General features: G+C 43.1%; 1 protein-coding gene across 1 annotated transcript in view; it reads right to left on the bottom strand.

The window, feature by feature from the left end:
- Nucleotides 1-20,736, bottom strand: part of SHLD2 (shieldin complex subunit 2) — a 75,055-nt gene that overhangs the window by 11,228 nt on the left and 43,091 nt on the right. Inside the window, exons 4-7 of the mRNA XM_065407681.1 lie at nucleotides 19,884-19,991; nucleotides 18,969-19,163; nucleotides 13,337-13,471; nucleotides 1,865-2,071 (exon numbers count right to left, since the gene is read on the bottom strand). Coding sequence (XP_065263753.1) covers nucleotides 1,865-2,071; nucleotides 13,337-13,471; nucleotides 18,969-19,163; nucleotides 19,884-19,991 — 645 coding nt within the window. The remainder of the gene's footprint in view (nucleotides 1-1,864; nucleotides 2,072-13,336; nucleotides 13,472-18,968; nucleotides 19,164-19,883; nucleotides 19,992-20,736) is intronic.

Raw genomic sequence — 20,736 nt, 5'->3', positions numbered from 1 at the left:
GAAGATATAGCTCAACTGATTCCAAACAAAAACGGTGTATAAATAGCATAACAATAGCCTGAGATTTACTTTATCTTTTGGAACTGCATATTGACTTGCTTTACAAAGAATGATTTCCTCAGTGATGAAATCATTATGATAAAGAAAAATAAATCTGAAAGTAATGACCTACGTGCTTAAATATTACTGTGATAGAGGCCAATATTTAAAAAACAACAACCACCAGACTTAGAGATCAGATAGGCAATACATCATAATAGCTCAGATGTTCTCTGATTATAACAGTACCAGGGATTATTCAAACATTTCTCATATACATCTCTACCCCAATATAACGCGACCAGATATAACGCGGTAAAGCAGCGCTCCACGGGGAGGGCGCTGCAGGCTCCGGCGGATCAAAGCAAGTTCGATAGAACGCGGTTTCACCTATAATGCGGTAAGATTTTTTGGCTCCCGAGGACAGCGTTATATCGGGGTAGAGGTGTATAGAGATGTCTTGGTAAGTAAACCTGGAAACATAAAACTTTCTATGGCAGGTACAACAACAGAAAATGGGGAAACAGGATGCTATGATACACCAAAAGTTTATAGCATCAAAGGACAGTTTGATGGAGGGGAGCGGGAGCAGGAGCAGCATTTGTTTTGCCTTTGTTCCACCTGGAGTTTTAGCTCTGTATGTATCACATGGGCACAATGACTGAGACTCAGTGGAGCCCAGGAGCATGAGCAGTGCAGCTGGAACATTCAGAAAATTAAGGGATAAATGTTAAACAAGTCCTACTGTGTATGTGTAAATGGTGATTTTCCACAGCTTATAACTTAACCAAATCTGGATAGATTGTCATGGGTACAGCAAAAAAGACACCTCTCGAACCTCAGGACTATGCCCCGCCACATTTTAAGTCTGTGATTCAAACTTCAAAGGCATTAGATTTGTTCAAAATGTCATTACAAAAAATATACTAGCAAAACTACCTATTTTCATTACTTAAGTTCCCAAAAATGGCTGTACTGTTAAAACTGATCACAGTTACAAGCAATGGAAAACAACTGGTTATTGATGTGGATAAAAAAAATACTGAACAGGCGCCTTATCTACCCTGTGCACTGAACCAGAGAGGCGTCCTGTGGAAAACACAGTTCGTAGCAATATAATTAAAAGCTATATCATAATGCACACACACAAGAGTGCACAGGAAACTATAATTCTTTCATTTCCTATCTTCTGAACACTTGACTTTGCATCCTCAACAATGTTCTTCCAGCACAGTTTTGCTGAATGACTATACACAGACATAGGAGTCCATCCTATGCTCTGAGAGAAAATGTCTGTTTTGTTCTGATCCAGGGGTTTACATAGCTTTTAAAGTGAAAAAGGACCATAATGCATAATATAGGCCAAAAAACCTCATCTAGTAGTTCCTACACCTGCCCCAGTAATTTTTATTGAACCAGTGCATATATTTTAGACAGATTTCAAACTTGATTTAAAGACTTCATGTGATGGAGAATTTATCACATTCCTTGGAAAGCTGTTCCAATGGTTAATTATCCTCACAATAAAAAATGTTACAGTGGAGAGTAGATGGCGATATTAAAACATTTAATCCAAGCTGTTTTTATTCTGCTCCCCTTCACAGGTCATCTCTATGCCTTCTGAATGAAGGCTGCATTCACACTTTGGCTGGGATACTGAGCAACTGCTTCCAAGACACACAATTTCAGGCCTACAGCCAGCTGTGTCTATCTGGTTTTAATGAAAACACTGTTAATGGTCATAAATATAATCAGCTTTCCTGCTTAGCAATGTGTCTCTCACTTAAATAGGTAGTCAACAAAGAACTATGGATTACAATCTCACCTGAACATTTTCCCTCCAGGTGTGTTGACAGATTTGTCATTTTCATGAGAGACTTTTCACTTTTTTGAAACTTCTCTTTAAATTCAACTGCCCTTTTATCATCATCAAACAGACACTCACAGGATGACCATGGAGTTGTGTGCAGTTCAAGGTCACCTGAAATAGAACTATGTTGGGCAAGTAGATATTTAAATTCCCATATGTGATCTGAAAAATAAAGCAAGAACAAACAAAGACGCAAGACATTGAGTTAACTTCCATGCTATGGTTAATACTTGTAGAAAGCTGCAAACACCTATGAGATTCCTTAATAAAACAGAATGATGTGCTCAGTGTTGTCTGCTATCGCAACTGTATTATAAGTCTCATAATAGCTGGCATTTTTCTTAAAAACTCAGTTCCTGGATCAAATTGATTGCATCAGACTCTCAGGTTTCACTAAAAAATGTAAGCTTTTTAGTCTTCATGGTTCCATATAAAAATTTTAAGACATGATCCAAGTGTACCCAAAAAGCAAACCCAGAAAGTAAAATGAACCCCAATTTTATCCTTTTAAAAATCTCGTGGTTTTTTAAGGCAATCTAATAACTGGGTGTGGGGTGCTGGCTGATAATATTGAATGCTTGTCTTTGGCAATGCTGTTGCTCTCTGACATAGGACAGTCACGAGACCATAAAACATTCTCAATTAATGCAGTGAAATAGTATTGTAATAATTTCTTGTAAAATTTCTTTTTCAGAACACCTTGTACTATGAATACTACTGTTGACGTCACCAGGCATCACCATCACCCTAGGTAACTCAGGAGGGTGGAAAATCACAAGTGTCAATGAAGCCTTCCTGCACTAGGCCTGAACCAAACTCCTTCCATGTTTAAACTCTAATCGACCTCAAAAGCCAGGTGCAAGTAAAATGTGTAAGCAGCCTGATATCAGTGGTAAACCCCCCTTTGCAGTACCAAGCGGTAATAATGAGGCCTGCATACCTCTGGCCGAAGAAAAGATAATAAATCAAAGGAACGGGACAAGATAGTAGTTCAAGAAGTGTTACTAACGAGCTGAACCTATAGCTGCCAACATAAACTAACTGCTTAAATGTAATTGCTATTTGCTTAGTAATTGTTACCAGGGACGGGAGGGGTAGAGAGAGAGGAATGGGGGGGAGAAAGGGAGGGGTAGCGGGGGAAGGGGGGGGATGAGGCTTGACTGCAAAAGGTATAAAGGAAGAAAGTTTTTTTCTGCTAGTGTGCTGGATTTGAGACGTGCCTGTCTCCTAGCACCGCTTTGAGATCTCAAATAAACTTTGTTTGCTTCTCCACCTGGTGTGTTTATTGGCGCGAAGCACACCGGGCCACGAACCTTCGCTGTTGCTTTGCCTCGGGCATTCTGTGCCTGCAACAGTTTTGGCGTCCCTGGGTGGGCTCGAGGCTGAAATTTAGCCTTGCCCGGATCCCTCCTGGTGGCCGACGGATTACGACGATGACCGACGCCCAGAGCGCTCACCGGTGACTTCATCGGGGGGCCTCGGCAGAGACGTGGTTTGGTCGACCCCGGAGGGCACAACGGTGCAACGCGCTTGAGTAGTGGAGAAGCAGCTGTGGCTGCGGGCGACGGTGGGGAACCGGTCCCGTCGATAGGGCGACGGACCGTCGATAGGGCGACGGTGCAGAACCGGTCCTGTGGATAAGGTAGGAACAGTCCAGTGGGGACTTTATCTGTCTTGACCTGGGGACGCCCAGTGTCTACCTGTTTTGACTTGGGGACGCCCAGAGTCTCCCTAATATGGGGCAGGGACAGAGTACGGCAGGCAGGGTAAGGTGTACACCCTTGGAATGCATTCTGGTGAACTGGAAGGTGTTTGGATCTGATCAGTTGATTAAAAGTAAATTGAAAAGGTTCTGTACAGTTGATTGGCCTCAGTACCAGCTGGAGTGCCAAGAAAGGTGGCCACCGGAAGGATCACTTAATTACAACACGATCCTTCAGTTGCTTTTGTTTTGTCAGAAAACAGGTAAATGGAATGAACATCTCTATGCGTATACGTTTATGGTGTTAAGAGATAGGTCAGATCTTTTGCAAAGGTGTAATTTGACTCCGACAGGTTCGGTAGTAACTACTGTTAGTCCCCAGAACCCTCCTCCGGTTGTGATGGCAGAGTCGGTGTCCCCTTCGGCTCCAACACCCCCACCATATAAAGACAGGGTCTCTCAGGTCCCCGAGATTGCCCCCTCGGTGGGATTCTATCCATTACTTACTGAGACTCGAATAGCTCGCCCTGGATCAGAACATCGCCAAGCCACTACAATGCAGGTTTACACTCACGTGCCCTTTAGCCCAGTGGACCTGGCAGCTTTTAAGGCACAGGCAGGGGAATTCTCTACGAACCCAAGCAAGTTCATTTCTATCTTTGAAGGTTGTCTAGCTAGTCATAAGTCTGACTGGGATGACTGTAATATACTTATGAGAACCCTGTTGTCTGAAGTGGAGTGGATTCAGGTTATAGCCAAGGCTAAGGAGAAGGCACAGAGAAGGCATTTAAGGTTTAAAAGGGAAAGCTATTGGATACCAGAGGTTGTACAGAGGGATTCCTCAGAAGTGAGTGTGCTCGTCCTGGATTGTTGCTTCAAAGCTCTGTACAGAAGTTATGTTACTGGAAAGGTGTATGATGGCAATGTGTATGTGATAATGGTTGGAGGAAAGGTGTATGAGTGAAGAGTGGAAGGTTCCTTTGGAAGTTAGAAGAAGCTGAGAAAGGGAGAAGAGGAAAAAGCATAGAATGAGTTAACTGAGAGGAAAATACAGCTGGCCTCAGTCCAAGGTAAGCCAAGACTTTGCTGACAACCAAGAGAAAGGGGGGCTTGAATGTGCCCAAGCAACTACAGGCTTTGGCCAGAGCCCTCCTGCTGCAATATGTAGATGACTTGCTAATTGCTGCTGTGGGTCTAATCCCTTGTCTCAGAGCTACTGTGAGTCTCCTAAACTTTATTGGATTGCGAGGATACAGGGTATCTCAAAACAAAGCCCAAATTGCTCTTACAGAGGTTCAATATCTGGGATTTCACATCAGGCAGGGGGAACGTCAGCTTTCAAGTGAAAGAAAGGAAGCTATCTGTCAAATTCCTATTCCAAGCAATCGTAAACAACTTAGGGCGTTTCTGGGCATGGCAGGCTTTTGCAGAATATGGATTCCAGAGTTTGGACTGTGGGCTAAACCTCTGTATGAATGTGTTAAGGGAGCGGATCAAGACCCCTTTCACTGGTCCCCAGAAGCGGACAGGGCATTTAAGATCTTGAAAAGGAAGCTAATGGAAGCTCCAGCCCTCGGCTTGCCCGATATATCTAAGCCGTTCCAACTGTATGTGCATAAACAAAAAGGGGTAGCTTTGGGAATGCTTACCCAGCTATTAGGTGCCTGGAAGCGTCCTGTGGCATACTTTTCTAAACAACTGGATCAAGTTTCAAAGGGATGGCCAGCCTGTTTGAGGGCGGTCGCAGCAACTGCACTAGTGCTTGGGGAAGCTGAGAAATTGACACTGGGGGGAATTGTGCAAGTGTATACTCCCCATATGGTTCAAGCCCTGCTGGATACTAAGGGTGGTCTCTGGCTTACACAGGCACAGGTTGCTCGGTATCAAGCAAAACTGTTAGAAAATCCTGAAGTTACCCTACAGACCTGTCCCTCCCTTAACCCAGCCACCCTGTTACCGGAGACAGAAAAGCAGGAACATGACTGTCTGGAAATCATAGATGTCCAATACTCCAGCCGCCCAGACTTAAAAGATCAGCCCCTCCCTAATGCTGATGATGAGTGGTACACTGACGGCAGCAGTACAGTTGTAGACGGACAGAGGAGGGCAGGCTATGCTATTGTATCTCTCCATGAGACTGTGGAAGCAGAGGGTTTACCTGCTGGGACATCAGCTCAGCTGGCTGAATTGGTAGCCTTAGCCCGTGCACTTGAACTGTCAAAAGGAAAAAGAGTGAACATTTTTACTGAGTCCAGATATGCCTTTGGAATACTACACGCTCATGCCGGTCTGTGGAAGGAAAGAGGAATGTTAACAGCCCAAGGTTCTCCGGTTAAACATGGGCCTCAAATTCTCCGGCTTTTAGAAGCGGTACAGCTCCCCACAGAAGTAGCAGTGATGCACTGCAAGACTCATCAAAGAGAAGATCAAGATGTGGCTAAGGGTAATGCCAGGGCGGACAGAGAGGCCAAGCGAGCTGCTGCCCTGGAACCACAGGAAGCTGAAAATGCCCATATGCATGCCCTCATCCCATCAGTGGGGGAGCTCCCGACCCCTCAGTACTCTCACAAAGAAAGGAACCTAGCCAACACACTTAGGCTCCAGGAAAAGGAGGGATGGCTCCACTCCACGGAAGGAAAAATCCTCCTACCAAGGAATCTAATACGGCCGGTACTACAGAAACTACATCAGTCTACCCACGCGGGAAGAGAGGCTCTTTCCCAGCTTATGAATAAATACTTTCTAACCTCTGGACTTAGGCCTCTGGCCTCCCAGGTGCAGGCTGAATGTCTAGTCTGCCAAAAGAACAACCCTCGACCAGGAGTGTCAGTGCCACCAGCCACTCTGGAACCTACCCTAGGCCCAGGACTAGTTTGGCAAATAGATTTTACTGAGTTCCCCCGGACCCAAGGATTCAGATACCTTCTTGTTTTAGTGGATCGATTCAGCGGATGGCCTGAAGCCTTCCCATGTCACAACAACACTGCCAAAACAGTGGCTCTTAAGTTTGTCAAGGAAATCATTCCTCGCTTCGGCCTCCCCCAGTGGATGGAATCTGATAATGGAACACACTTCACATCCCAAGTTGTTCAGAAGATATCGGATGCCCTGCAAATCCCCTGGAAGCTCCACACTCCATGGCGACCGCAGGCCAGTGGGGTAGTGGAACGCACAAATCAGACACTTAAGCGGCACCTCTCAAAGGTCTGCCAAGAGGCTTCCCTTAAGTGGCCTGATGCTCTACCCCTTGTTTTGCTCCGCATTCGCGCTCTCCCAAAGGGCAGGTTAGGGCTCAGTCCCTTCGAGATTATGTTTGGAAGGGCATGGCCTATGAACGGTACACCGGTTCTGGCAGGGGAGTGGGACGTAGGCTGTGGTTTCTTATCTCAGTACATGTGCTCTCTGTCTGCTGTTCTTTGTTCTCTCCACAGGTACACCAAAGATTTGCAGCCTCTCCCGCTGGATGCCCCGATCCACTCCTTGCAGCCAGGTGACTCCGTACTCGTTCGGACCTGGAAGGACGAGCCTCTCCAAGAGAAGTGGAAGGGACCCCACACCGTCCTGCTGGTCTCCCACACAGCAGCAAAGGTCGAAGGACACAAGAACTGGATTCATCACTCTCGCCTGAAAGCAGTGCCTGCTCCTGAACGGTGGACCGTCCAGCCTGCAGAGAAGACTGCCAGCGACGACCTGGGACTTAAGCTGTTATTCAAAAGACAATAAGGCCTGCTGGGAATGCCCTGTGATCTCTTTGGACAGTCACAGCGCACTCCCCGCAAGAACTCTGAGCGTTGGTTGCGTTTGTTTTCACAGGGCCGGCCTATCCTGGTGGCCTGGTCCCTTTTGCTTTTAGTCTGCCTGCTATTGGTAATCGTTATTTTGTGGGTATTTGGGGAATTGTAATTGTCAGGCCCTAGGGTCACCTGCTCAGCATGAGTTCAGGTCCAGGGTCTGCCACAGTGGTACTCTTTGCCATAGGGACAACCCTTGGGAGCCGCGGGCCAACTCAACGCAGATCCCTTCCCCTATTAGGCTGCGGTCAGTGGCCCCCGGGTTGGTGTGCTATCGACAGTTTAAGTCCAGCAATCACACCTGGTCCGCTGGGAATAGCACCTGTCAGTATTATGTATCCCCTGACAGTGATGCTTCTGTCCCTGTCTATGTTAATGGCAAATCCGACTCTACCGCCCGGCTAGCAACATTTAATGACAAAGAAACAAATAGATGGCGCCGCGGTTATAATGGCTTGGTAGGAAATGGCCACTCCTTTTATATTTGCGGAATTTCTGCCTATAAGTGGCTACCGCATCGGTGGTATGGAAGCTGCTATGTAGGCTATCTTGCCCCTCCCCTTCGTGTTCTCCCTAAACTGCCCCCTGGCCGCCCCAGACAGCGTAGATCTTTGTATGCCACCCCAGCGCCCATTACAGAAGGAGACAGGTTGGGTATGATCCTCCTCCCATCCTATGGGGTAGGACGGCTAACCCAATTTTATCGCAGGCTCTCTGTGTTTCTCACCAAGTTCGCCAATGAAACCTTGGCCATAGAGAAAAGCCTTAACTCAGAGCTTTACCAGCTCCGGTTGCTGTCCCTGCAAAATAGACAGGCCTTAGATTATGTTTTAGCCTCCCAGGGCGGGGTGTGTGCCCTTATTGGAAGTGAATGTTGTACTTATGTTCCGGAAAACTCACAGGACATTAACAAGCACGTCCTGTCAGCCGAACAGGCTTTTGAGCAGTGGAAGGCCCAGGAAAGGGAACCCACAGGCTTCGATTCCCTTTGGAGTTGGCTGCCCAACCTAGGAGGATTGGGAAATAGCCTTGTGCGTCTCCTCCTCACGGGTGTGGTACTGTGCTTGGTCACCCTCCTCCTGATTGCCTGTTTTAAGATGCTCCTCCGTAAGCTTTGTGCCACCTGTTCCCCAGAAGTCCCGGCATACCCTCTCATTGAGAACCCCAGCTTCATAGCACTCAATCATATCTTGTCCACAGAATATGAGAAAACTCAGCCAAAAGCTTGTTGAGTATTCTCAAAGGAGGGATTGTTGACGTCACCAGGCATCACCATCACCCTAGGTAACTCAGGAGGGTGGAAAATCACAAGTGTCAATGAAGCCTTCCTGCACTAGGCCTGAACCAAACTCCTTCCATGTTTAAACTCTAATCGACCTCAAAAGCCAGGTGCAAGTAAAATGTGTAAGCAGCCTGATATCAGTGGTAAACCCCCCTTTGCAGTACCAAGCGGTAATAATGAGGCCTGCATACCTCTGGCCGAAGAAAAGATAATAAATCAAAGGAACGGGACAAGATAGTAGTTCAAGAAGTGTTACTAACGAGCTGAACCTATAGCTGCCAACATAAACTAACTGCTTAAATGTAATTGCTATTTGCTTAGTAATTGTTACCAGGGACGGGAGGGGTAGAGAGAGGAATGGGGGGGAGAAAGGGAGGGGTAGCGGGGGAAGGGGGGGGATGAGGCTTGACTGCAAAAGGTATAAAGGAAGAAAGTTTTTTTCTGCTAGTGTGCTGGATTTGAGACGTGCCTGTCTCCTAGCACCGCTTTGAGATCTCAAATAAACTTTGTTTGCTTCTCCACCTGGTGTGTTTATTGGCGCGAAGCACACCGGGCCACGAACCTTCGCTGTTGCTTTGCCTCGGGCATTCTGTGCCTGCAACACTACTATTCCTTAGGAGTTACCTATAAAATAACTAAACATTTTTTTTATATTTTGGTTCGTTATAAAAAGCTCCTATCTGTGTTTGGGAAAACAAAGGGGAAAATGTGCTAAATGCTGAAAGGGTTAATTACGAGAAAGATGACTTAAAAACACTAAGCTAAATTCTCCTCTCCAGTCCACAAAATGGGTCTCTTCAAAGCTATTCTGGCTTCTCTTTGTGCCTAGAACTCCTATTGAAAGAAGCTCAGTGCATTCTGGGAGAGTAGAACAGCCATGAAGAAATCAATTGTGGGGGTAGGGAACGGGGTTTGGTGTGATGAATTTAGCTCTAACAATGAAACAGTAATCCTTAAACTTACAATAAAGCAACTGTTCAGAGGTGGATTTTTTTCTCCCTTTATGACTTGTAAAAAGGGCCCAAACTGTCAAAACACACTACTAAACCCAACTGTTGTCCAGAATTAGTTTATTGGCATGCGGTTATGGAATTGAATCCTGGAACTTGAAGAAGGAAATTATATTAGTATAAGAATTATAGCGGAGATCACTGATAAAAGTCATTTTGCCATTGTCCAAACACTGATCCATCCTCCCAAAACTCTGTACTTTGTTCAGGACATTTCATTTTACTGACTTGCACCATTACAGATCACACGCAGCAAATGATGAAGGCATTAAAATACAGAAATACTACACTCTCTGCTTCAGGGGGCAATAAACCACATGCCTGTGCATATTCTTGAAACACAATCACATGATGACATCGCACAGTGTGGATCCCGTGGTAAGCAGGTCTAAGTTACATCGATTAGAGTTATGCTATTCATGTAACTCAAATTGCGTAGCTTAGATCAAATTTCCCCTATAGTGTAGGCAAGGCCTTAGACAAACTATACTGCCCAGAAGTAATGCTACAGACTGCATTCCTCTGGCTGAAGCAAGCCACTTTTTGTTTGCCTTTTCACTCTTCTTCTGGATCAAGCTGAAGAAAGTCCTGTCTTGTCACTATGTACATTGGGTTAGAGCAGGTTAATTCAGATTCCACAATTATGCAGAATTGTATTTTAGGTGTATTGAAAAATATCACGTGGATCCTTAACATGACTGCCATATAATTTAATTTCTTTTCAGTCAATCATCTGAAAAGCTGTTTCTAGAGAAAGCAATTTTCATATGTTAAATTGATTTTTTTAAATCACCTTACTATGGTTGAGAAAATACACTCCCCCGCCACCCCCCAAAAAAAAGGAATTGATAAAAAAGATGCCTGAAATTGGCTCAACAAGCACAGAAGATTGTAAGCCCATTAAAGTTAATGAGAGACTTTCCACAGACTTCCATGGGCTTTCGATCAGATCCGCCATGCTCATTTCACCATTCGCTGTGTGCTTGGTCACTGTCTATCTAGCCTAGTCTATCTAGCTCTTATAATATCTTTTAATCTATTTGCTTTTATGACCTTATCTGGCAATTTGTACAGTCCCCAGTGCTACTACTCTTTGGGGAAAAACAATTCTGTCGGTATTCTCAATTTTTAGATTGTTTTCTATGGTTTTTAATACTCCTCACTAGTGTGAGCATTAATCTTTTTCACTTTTCCAAATTCTTTCATAATAATTTTCTCTGTTGCTTCAGTTAACCCACATTGGCTTTTCTCTAATAGAGAGACCTTTACTTTTCCTAAATGCTGGAATCATCCTAGTAGCTCTTGCTGTATTCTTTCCAGGGCAGTATAAAAATAATTGTTGTAATAACTACTGCTCTCAGATGTTAATTTTCATGTCCTTCTTTAAAGCATGGAAGACATTCATTTAACTTGATAGCAGAGACTACTGCCCTTTTTTTTTTTTTTTTTTTTAAATGTTACATTTATTTCTTTGGCTTCACAAAAGCTTAATTTGTATCAGCAGTAAATTCTCTACTTGTGCTACGATTTTGACATAAACTGCATATTTCTACTTAGTCAGGATGAGGTGCTTACATACATTAGTCAGGACTGCAATATTTTGACACAACCTTATCTAGTGTGTGCCGCAAATTCATTTTTTAGGAACACAAGGAATACATTTTTAGTTGTAAAATCTTCATGGGTGAAATCCTGTCCTTAATGGGAATTAGCCATTGCCTTCAATGGGTCCAGGATTTCACCCCATGTTACTAGGCCTGTTCTGCTCTCCAAAGGCTGTTGGCCTACAGAAAAGTATTTCATTATTCAAGCCATCATGTTTGGTAACCTCAGCCAGATCAGAGTAATATAGATAATAGAGTCTGTACTACCTGATGCTATTACAAAGAAAGTCTATAGAACTGGCACAGTTTTTAGTGGCAGAGTATGAGTGTTTTCTTTACAACGTCAGTGAGAGGTGAAAATAACTGTACCTCTTTGTTAAAAGAATTTGCTTTGATGTTTCAAGATAGAGTTATTAATATCACTAAATATCCTTCTGTCTTTCTAGGGAAGTATAAAAAAACTGCAATTCCTCATCCCTACTTATCAAGACTACTATGTAAAGTTTAACCTTCTAGTACACATGGGCATCACATGCCTAGCTGTTTTTGTCTCCTAGCAAGAATGACCATCATGTGGTGTCTTCCTGTGACCCAATCATGCCAATTAGTTGTTGTGACCTATACACTTGTTTGGCATGACGTGGACTTTTCTTGGCTGTCTTGCTGGGATCAAACGTTCATGGCTTGTCTATCACTGATGGGTATTTGGACAGTTGAGAAATCAGTCTTTTATCTTGCATTTTAGATATAGTCTTTTAATGATTAAAATATGTGAATTGCTAGATTCATAGAACACTAACTGGAGAATAAATTACAAGCTCTCTGGCACAGTTAAAACAATTATAATAATCCTATACATGGTTATATGTTATTAAAATTTCCTGTTATTGTCCACTGAAGGAACCAAACAACAAAGTCTTTATTATAGTATAGTATCTTATGGCTTGATTATCCATTGTAACTATTTAACTTGCTGCAGCACATACTGTAGTGTCAAGAAACTTTTCAGTGATCTCCCATACTATTTACCAATTAATACTTCACCTTTCTCAGTTCTAATAAGGAACTTACGGGAGTTTTGCCGTTGCCTCCAATGGGTCCAGGATTTCATCTCATGTTAATCTCCCATAAGTTCCTTATTTCTCTTGGACAATATTCACATGTCCTATTCCCTTCTTATTACAACATACCAAAAAATAAGGTCATGAAGGTTTCATCAGCTTAATGCTCAACTTCTGCTGGTAGTCTACTCTCTTCCCATTATTATTTTTTGTGTCTTATTGCTTTAGTTCTACCTGCAGCTACTTGAGTTTTGAAAGAGCATGTGCTCTAGAGGTTAGAGCAGGAGAAGCAGTAGTCAGAATTTCCAGGATCTATTTCCAGCTCGACTACAGATTCACTATGTGACTTGGGCAAGTTTCTTAACCTTTATGTATTTCAGTTTCCCCATTTGTAAAAATGCATATAATATTGCACCTCACTGAAGTGATGTCTTTTTAAAATCTTGCCCCAAACATTTATGGCAATAATCTTGATAAGCACTGAGCATCCTCGGATTGATATCAATGGGATAAGAAGGCATTCAGCATTTCTCAGGATCAACCTCTAAGTCAAAGCTAGACTAACATCTGTAAAGCCCTGTGAGATTCTGATATATGAAAATATAGATAAAGCATTATGAAATCACTGCTAAACCCTTAAACAGCAATTTAAAACTCTCACTGGTGTTCCAGAAAAAGTGGATGAAGCAAGCTGACGTTTCTGAGCCAACTTGCATAAAAAAAGGTAGTGCAGAATGGTGGGAATTGTTAAAACTTCTAAAAACCTCAAGTACATTGTCACAATAGGACCGAGGGACATTTACCCATTGAATAAAAATATTTACTAAATGAATGTTTTAACACAATTAACAGCATCATGCAAAACATATTCTCATGCTACCCTTTCTCACTCTTCTCTTGACCTTTACTATGACTGCAGATTACACATATTAATCATTGACCTGGATAATACATACAAAGAGTTTATTTATACTTACCCTTTTTCCTTTGAAGTTGAGGACACCAGGCTGCCCCTGCTCCCCATAATACCATCAGAAAGTGCTGATCTCTGATCTGTTCCACGGTTAGAATAATTTTTCTTTGCTTTTCTCCTTTGTAACTGTATACAGACTCTGAAAAGGTTTTAAATTATATCACTGTGATTTTACAGAAAAACTTATTTAAAATGTACATGAAAATACCTGTGAACCCACAGCACCAATTAGGGAGGAGTGGGCAGCAGATGTTTTCCCCCACTCCCACATTTTTTGCACTTGCTCAAGTTCCGTAAGTCACAGAGCCATGGAGGGTGGGGGGAACGGCCTGACCACTTTTAAGCAGTGGTCCCATACTATATCAGTACAGCTGCTGCCAGAGCATTGCTTCAGCTTTTTGGTCACAATGGCACTGAAATTGGACCCAACTCTGTACAGATGGAGTTGCAACCAGGCCAAATTTCAGTGAGTGGCATTGTGACATGGTGCTCAGGGTCACAACACCACTCAAATTTGGCCCAGCCACCCTTCCATCCAGCTGCTGGATGGAGGGGTGGCCGGGCCAAATGGTGTTGCGACCTGGAATGCGGGGAGTCTGTTCCTGTGCAGCACAGTGTATAGGAGTTTGTCAAGAAGTCAACTGGCTCAAGCACTTTGTGAGTCAGAGAAATAGGAGACCTCCATTGAGAACAACAGGTGAGATGCACTTTTGAAAATAGAGCCACTATTTAGGTGCTTTAATGGTAGGTGCTGAGTACTAAGACTTTTTAAAATCTTGCCCCAAACATTTATGGCAATGACTTGATAGGCACTGAGCACCCTCGGATTGACATCAATGGGATAAGAGGGCATTCAGCATGTCTCAGGATCAAGCTCTAAGTCAAAGTTAGGAAAAAAATGCTGTAATAGTTAAGCTGCTTTCTCAAAGAGAAACATTTTTCTACTACTTTTCACTCAAAACAGGAATTATTGCTGTGTGTACAAACAGACTGAAAGGGATAACTGGTAAATCTTGAATGTATTAATTATAAGAGCCCTATTCACCTATTCATTTTTGAAGTCACTTAGAGTCCTAGAGTTTTAGGGCAGAAGGGATCACCAGATCATCTAGCCTGGCCTGCTGTATACCACAGGTCATCAACACCAACCAGTACCCACACATTAAACCCAATGACCAAAATATTACAGTCCACAGAAGACTAAACTATTACGTGCCACAGGGAGCGAATAGGAAGGACCAAGGAGCACCAATGCCCGAGGCCACTGTAATGGCAGTGCACTGATTAAGTGAAATACACCTCTTACCCAGATAGAACTCTGTCCTAGGGAGCCAAAAAAATCTTACCGCATTATAGGTGAAACCGCGTTATATCGAACTTGCTTTGATCTGCTGGAGTGCCCCGCCCCGCCCCCCGGAGCGCTGCTTTACCGCGTTATATTCAAATTTGTGTTATGTCGGGTCGTGTTATATCCGGGTAGAGGTGTATATCCAGATAATCCTGGCAAGTGACACCCCCCTCACACACACACAGTGCAGAGGAAGGCCAGAAACCCTCAACGTCACTGTCAATCTGACCTGGGGGGGAAAATTTCTTCCCAACCCCTTATACGGCAATCAGTTAGATGCTGAGCATCTGCGCAGAAACCGGGCACTGAAGCACGTAAGGGTGAGAATGTCTGGTTACATATCAGAACACTGGTCCCACCTATTCCAGTGGCCCATTGCCATCTCTAATACTTCAGATGAAAGAGAACAAAACAAAACAAAATATACTGGAGGAAGGGGGCAGGAGAATCCCTGCAGGTGGCTGGCTAAAGCCCTGAAGCACGGGCTTTTAGGAACATAAGACAAACTGGAAGTGAGCTCCAGGGCTGTCACTGCACCCAACCATCAGAAAACAAACTAGACATAAAATCACACTCAGAAATTTGTCCAGCTCTCTCAAAACTAAGTTGCTTTCCCCACAACTCCTATGGGAGGCTCTTCCAGAACCTCTCTCCTGATAGTTCTCCTTCTAATTTCCAGACTGAATTTGTTCATAGCCAGTTTATACCTATTTGTTCTTGTGCCAACACTGTCCTTTTGCTTAAATAGATCCTCACCCTCCCTCCCTGCTGTTTACTCCCCTCCTTTTTGATAGGCTGAACAAGCCAAACTCATCTAGTATCCTCTCATAAGATAGGCCTTCCATTCCCCTAATCATCCTAATAGCTCTTCTCAGCACTATTCAAGTCTGAATTCATTTTTCTTGAACATGGACAACCAGAATTGTACAGAGTATTCAAAATGAGGTCTTACCAGTGCCTTATACAATTTTTTTATAAATATTTCTCTCTCTCTCTACTAGAAATACCTTGCCTGATACATCCTAGGTCCACATTTACTGTTTTTGAAGCTGCACCACATTGGTGGCTCAGTCATTCTGTAATCAACCCATACACACCATTCTCCCACCTCCTCCATCACTTCCAGATGATTAGCCCACACTTGTAGCAGAAATTCTTATTATTAGACCCTAACTGCATGACACCGCACTTTGTACTATTGAATTTCATCCCATTACAGTCACTCCAGTCTTCAAGGTCATCCAGATCTTCCTGTATAATATTCTGATCCGCCTCTGAATTGATGATCACTCCCAACCAGGGCCGGCTCTAGGATTTTTGCCGCCCAAAGCAAAAACAATTTTGGCCGCCCCCCCCCCCCCGGTTTTTAATTGCCCCACCCCCGGCCCCGCCTCAACTCCGCCCCTTCCCCAAATCCCCAGCCCTGCCTCCTCCCCCCAGGCTCTCAAGCCTAGGAGGGAGGGAGGGGGAGAAGCGGCGCCCACGCCGCGGCCGCTCGGGATCTCCCCCTCCCTCCCAGGTTTGAGAGCCTGGGAGGGAGGGCGAGTAGCGGCGCGCGAATCAGTTGTTTCGTGCGCCGTGGCGCGCGAGCGGCAGCAGCAGCAGAGGTGAGCTAGGGCGGCCGGGGCACAATTTTAGGGGCGGCATTCTGGCGCCGGCCATGCCGCCCCTAAAAATGTGCCGCCCCAAGCACCAGCTTGTTTTGCTGGTGCCTAGAGCCGGCCCTGCTCCCAACTTTGTATCATCAGTAAATTTCATTAGTACACTCCTTTTTTTAATATCAAGATCACTGATAAAATATTGAGTAAGACTGGGCCCTAGACTGATCCTTGGGGAACTCTACTAGTAATCTCCCTCCAATCCAATAGTTCGCCTTTTACCACAGCCCATTGCCTTCTCCCCTTTAGCCAGTTCCTTATCCATCCTACAATTCTTGTACAGTACTAATTCCCACCTTCTCTGATTTAACTAATAATTTCTCATACGGTACTGTGTCAAGAGCTTTAAGGAAGTCCAAGTACATTATTAGATCTACTGCATTTCCCTTTTCTAAAAAATCAGTTATTTTCTCAAAGAAAGAACGAACAGTTCTGGCATGATCTACCTATGATATAATGTAACATGGGTTTATCTCCTTTACCATTTACCTCAATTAATTTAATTATCCTTCCCCCTCACAATTTGTTCTAAAGCCTTGCATACAGCTCTATTAGTCTGAACTAGGTAGTAATTGCTGGGATCACTTCCCCCCCCCTTTCTTAAATATAGGTATGACGTTAGTACCATATGACTGAGGAATAGCTATCTCCCAACAGAGAGAATTATTAAAAATCCTTGCTATGAGACTAGCAATCTCATATGCCAGTTCTTTCAGTATTCTGGGATAGTTTAGGGCTTTAAACCCGCCTACATTCAGTGTTTCTCACAAATACTTAACATAGTTCTCCAATAGCAAATTATGTTCAAAATAGAACTGTTGAGATGTATGTACAGTATATGCAAGCATACATCATGAAGAATTCCACCTTTAGAAAGTTCAATCTGTAGGAGAATAAAGACAATATTGACAATTACAGATAACGGTGTGGGGAAGTAGGAGAAACAGGTGAAAGGGAGACTACTACTGCTTTCACTGAAAGAAGGAACCAGCTCATGCCAGTGATCCCAGACTAGGACCACTTAGAGAAAACAAAGGCTATCTTCTCTGCTTTAGGCAAAAAGCTATCAGCTTCCCTCTCCGTCTGTCAAGTCATGCTCACACTTGACCCCGTTATGTCTTGCTCAGGTCACCCAGAACTGTGAGCCACTGTGTTACTGCTCTGTCTCAGCAAGAGTGAGTTTTGCTGCTGCTAAGTTATGTGTTAGCTCCCTGCCACACCAGCTAGTCAGCCTTGCCAGCAAACTCCTCGGGACTCTGCCAGTCCAAATACTACCTTGCAGGTAACAATTAGTGAACACCAGTTTCCAGGTTCCCCGGAGACAGCTTCCTGCAATGTCCACTAGACTTTCACAGAAGTTATTAAGATCTCTGCCTCCAAAGAGACAGAGCACAGAAAAGCCTGTTAGGTTACCAGACGACTTACACTTCAATACACCAGCACTGAGATGGTTTTGTAATGAAACAGGAATAAGTTTCATAACAAAGAACTCAGGTTTGAGTGATTTCAAGTAAAAGTGAAAAAGATTTAAAAGGTTACAAACAAAACATGCTTTCTAGTGACTAAAACCTAACTTCAGCAAGTTACAATCCTTGTCCAAGCAGGTTTATCACTTATAGTCAATTTCCAGAGACTTCAACCCCCTTAGCTGAAAGATCCACCTTTCTCAGATTTCAAGAGCTCTGGCCTCTTGTGTTTCTCTGGTGATGATGACAAAATGGCTCTCTGTTTTTGCTTATAATTTCCATAATTCCACTGTCTCTGTTTCAGGAGCCAGGACGGCTTCCTGAGGGTACACCCTCCATCCCCCATCATGATCAAGTGGTCATCTCACCCACTTGCTAGTTTGATGGCTTTGTTTACCTTCTACGCAAATGTACTTCCATTGTTTCTGATCGCATCTTGCTCAATTTATATTGGAGACACAATCAAGCAGACAAAACAACATTATTTTGTCTATGAAAGGCTGGGCTTATACACTGCCTGCCAAACTCCTTTATAAGAATGTTTCCAGGATACATCTATAATTCTTTATATACCATCTGTACATATGTCATGCAGTAATATTAATGACCAGCATGTTACCAATTTGCATATGATACCTTACATGACACCTTTAAGATATAGATTATGACAACAATGAGTTCGGGCAATGAGTGTGTCAGGCCTGATGTGAGTTATGGTATGATGTGCCTTCTACCAGTTGACGTTGAGGGGTTCCTGGGGTCACACCCCCTTCCCAGTCAACTAGCAGTTTTCAGGTCCCCTCTGCCCCTCCACCAACAATCAGCTGTTGGGGATTTCATGCTGAATTGAATTCAGAGGGGAGAAACACTTTCATTGATACAACAATCATCTTTTGTGCTGGAACACAGTTCTGACTGAAAGCAAAGCCTGGTCACTCTGGGGTGACCAGAGCAGAATATGGAGGTATAGGGTGGGAAAAAGCAAACATCATCTAAAATTTAACTGCTGATTTTTAAAAAGTTTGAAAAAAATTCTCTAAAATTTACTGTCATTTAAAAATGCTGGTTTGTGGAGCAGGATTTAACTACCCTTTAGCATATTGGCAAGGTATCTGGGCTTGCAACATAATCATGAACTTGTGTCACTTAAGCTCTAACACTTACCTGTTAGTATAGTGATGCTGACAAGTTTTAGTACTGAATGCACCAATGTATCTGGTTGAAGTCGATCTAGCTGGACGTGCTGTATGCGATCCAACTTCTGCGGTTGTCTGTGTGGGAGATCTCTGAAGTAGGCAAATTTTGAAGACACATATGCCAATAAATCTTGGAGAACATCAACGTCTACAACATGGGAAACTTAAAAGAAAAGAAAAAGAAAATAATCTGACCCTTTCTCTTTTGTTGGCCAAGAAATGTATTATAAACTGATTAGTGAGTGTTTGAATTGAAAAAAATAATTCTGAACCAGGGCAGAACCTGGAAATATCATCATAAACAGTTTATTATTTGATTCAGACTTGAAATTAAAGCTTTTTTTTATTTGCCATTAAAAACAAACAAACTAACCATACTTTATTATTTGACAGAATTTCAGCACAACATGTGTGTTGCTTTAAATGCACCCAAAATTAGTAAGAAAACAAAAACAGCTCTTACATTGGTACAGAATCATATAAAGTGGTCCTCATTAAAAAGTCAGCATTTACTAAAGAGCTATATCTGAAATATGGCAGTTATTTCTTATTCTAAGTACAGAGAACTCAGATAGTTCCGTAAATGTTTGCTTTGTATGATGAACACTCAATTGTGTCACATAGTCCATCTGGCTAATAGTCCAGGATTGCTCTTTACAGATCACTTTCTAGTGTTCTGCACACTTTAGAGGTTTACCTTTGCAGGGAAAATCCAAACAACAATAAAAAGATTATTTTTTAAACAGCCAATTTTCTTTTAAAATAAAATCTAGAAAATACGTGATTTAATCTGTAAACAATTCTCTTCTTTGAATTCGAATCTAGTGAAGTTGAGAATTAGATAAAATATAAAGACTCCCTTATGCACATATTGCAGTCTCACATTCTTTGGGATCGATAGCTGAGCAGCTCCCCAGATTAAATAACTGACTGGTAAATGTTGACTGCAGCATCATTTCTCCATACCAATGGTTCTCATACACAGTGACATCTGCAACAAAGAAAGCAGACATCAATCCACAGCACATTAATGGTCGATGTATATACAGGTCGTACTTCAGCATTGGAAATCTTTAAAGTGACGTTAGCTCTGAATCTGAATTTGGAATCTTATTTCACTCCTCTAATGTTTCAGTTGCTCCATCTATTTCCTTGGTCTTTTCCAATGCATTATGGCCTACCTGCTGTTCCTGTCTTGCCAGTGGCCTTCTCCACTACTCAGGTAGGTTACTTTCCTTTTATGTGCTATCTAAACAGTGATCTAGGGCTGACCTTGAAAGATGCAGCCAAGCTGTTATTTTGGCTTTAAATATATTCCTAAGACCTGAGCCTGCAAAGTTGTTCTATGCAGGCAGAAACCTGTGCATATGCAGAACCCTGTGTACTTCACTGGAACTCTGCATAGCCCATGCAGAGCAGCTGACAGGACTGGAGCACTAGCTTGTGGCTGAAGAGTGTTTTTAGAAGAGGCTATCTTTTTACAACAGCTTAATTTTAAAACAAATAATTTTCAGAATTCACGGAGAACCAATAAAAGCACCGCTTTATCAAGTCTTCTCAATGGTAGTCATCCTCTACTGTATGATATTTAATAGTCCAACACCAAGTATCTCATAAAGACACATTGTGCAAGGGAATTACATTTATCAAGTATGATTTCCAAACAGCAAGGCAGGTAGACTAACAGTTTCTTATTGACTCATATAGCCTGTCTGAGGCAGGCAGTGGTAGGCTGG

The sequence above is a fragment of the Emys orbicularis genome, chromosome 7 (genome assembly GCF_028017835.1).
Source record: "Emys orbicularis isolate rEmyOrb1 chromosome 7, rEmyOrb1.hap1, whole genome shotgun sequence".
Taxonomy (NCBI): Eukaryota; Metazoa; Chordata; order Testudines; family Emydidae; genus Emys; species Emys orbicularis.
The sequence above is the reverse complement of the archived record's forward strand: the minus strand, read 5'-3'. Positions and strand labels throughout refer to the sequence as shown.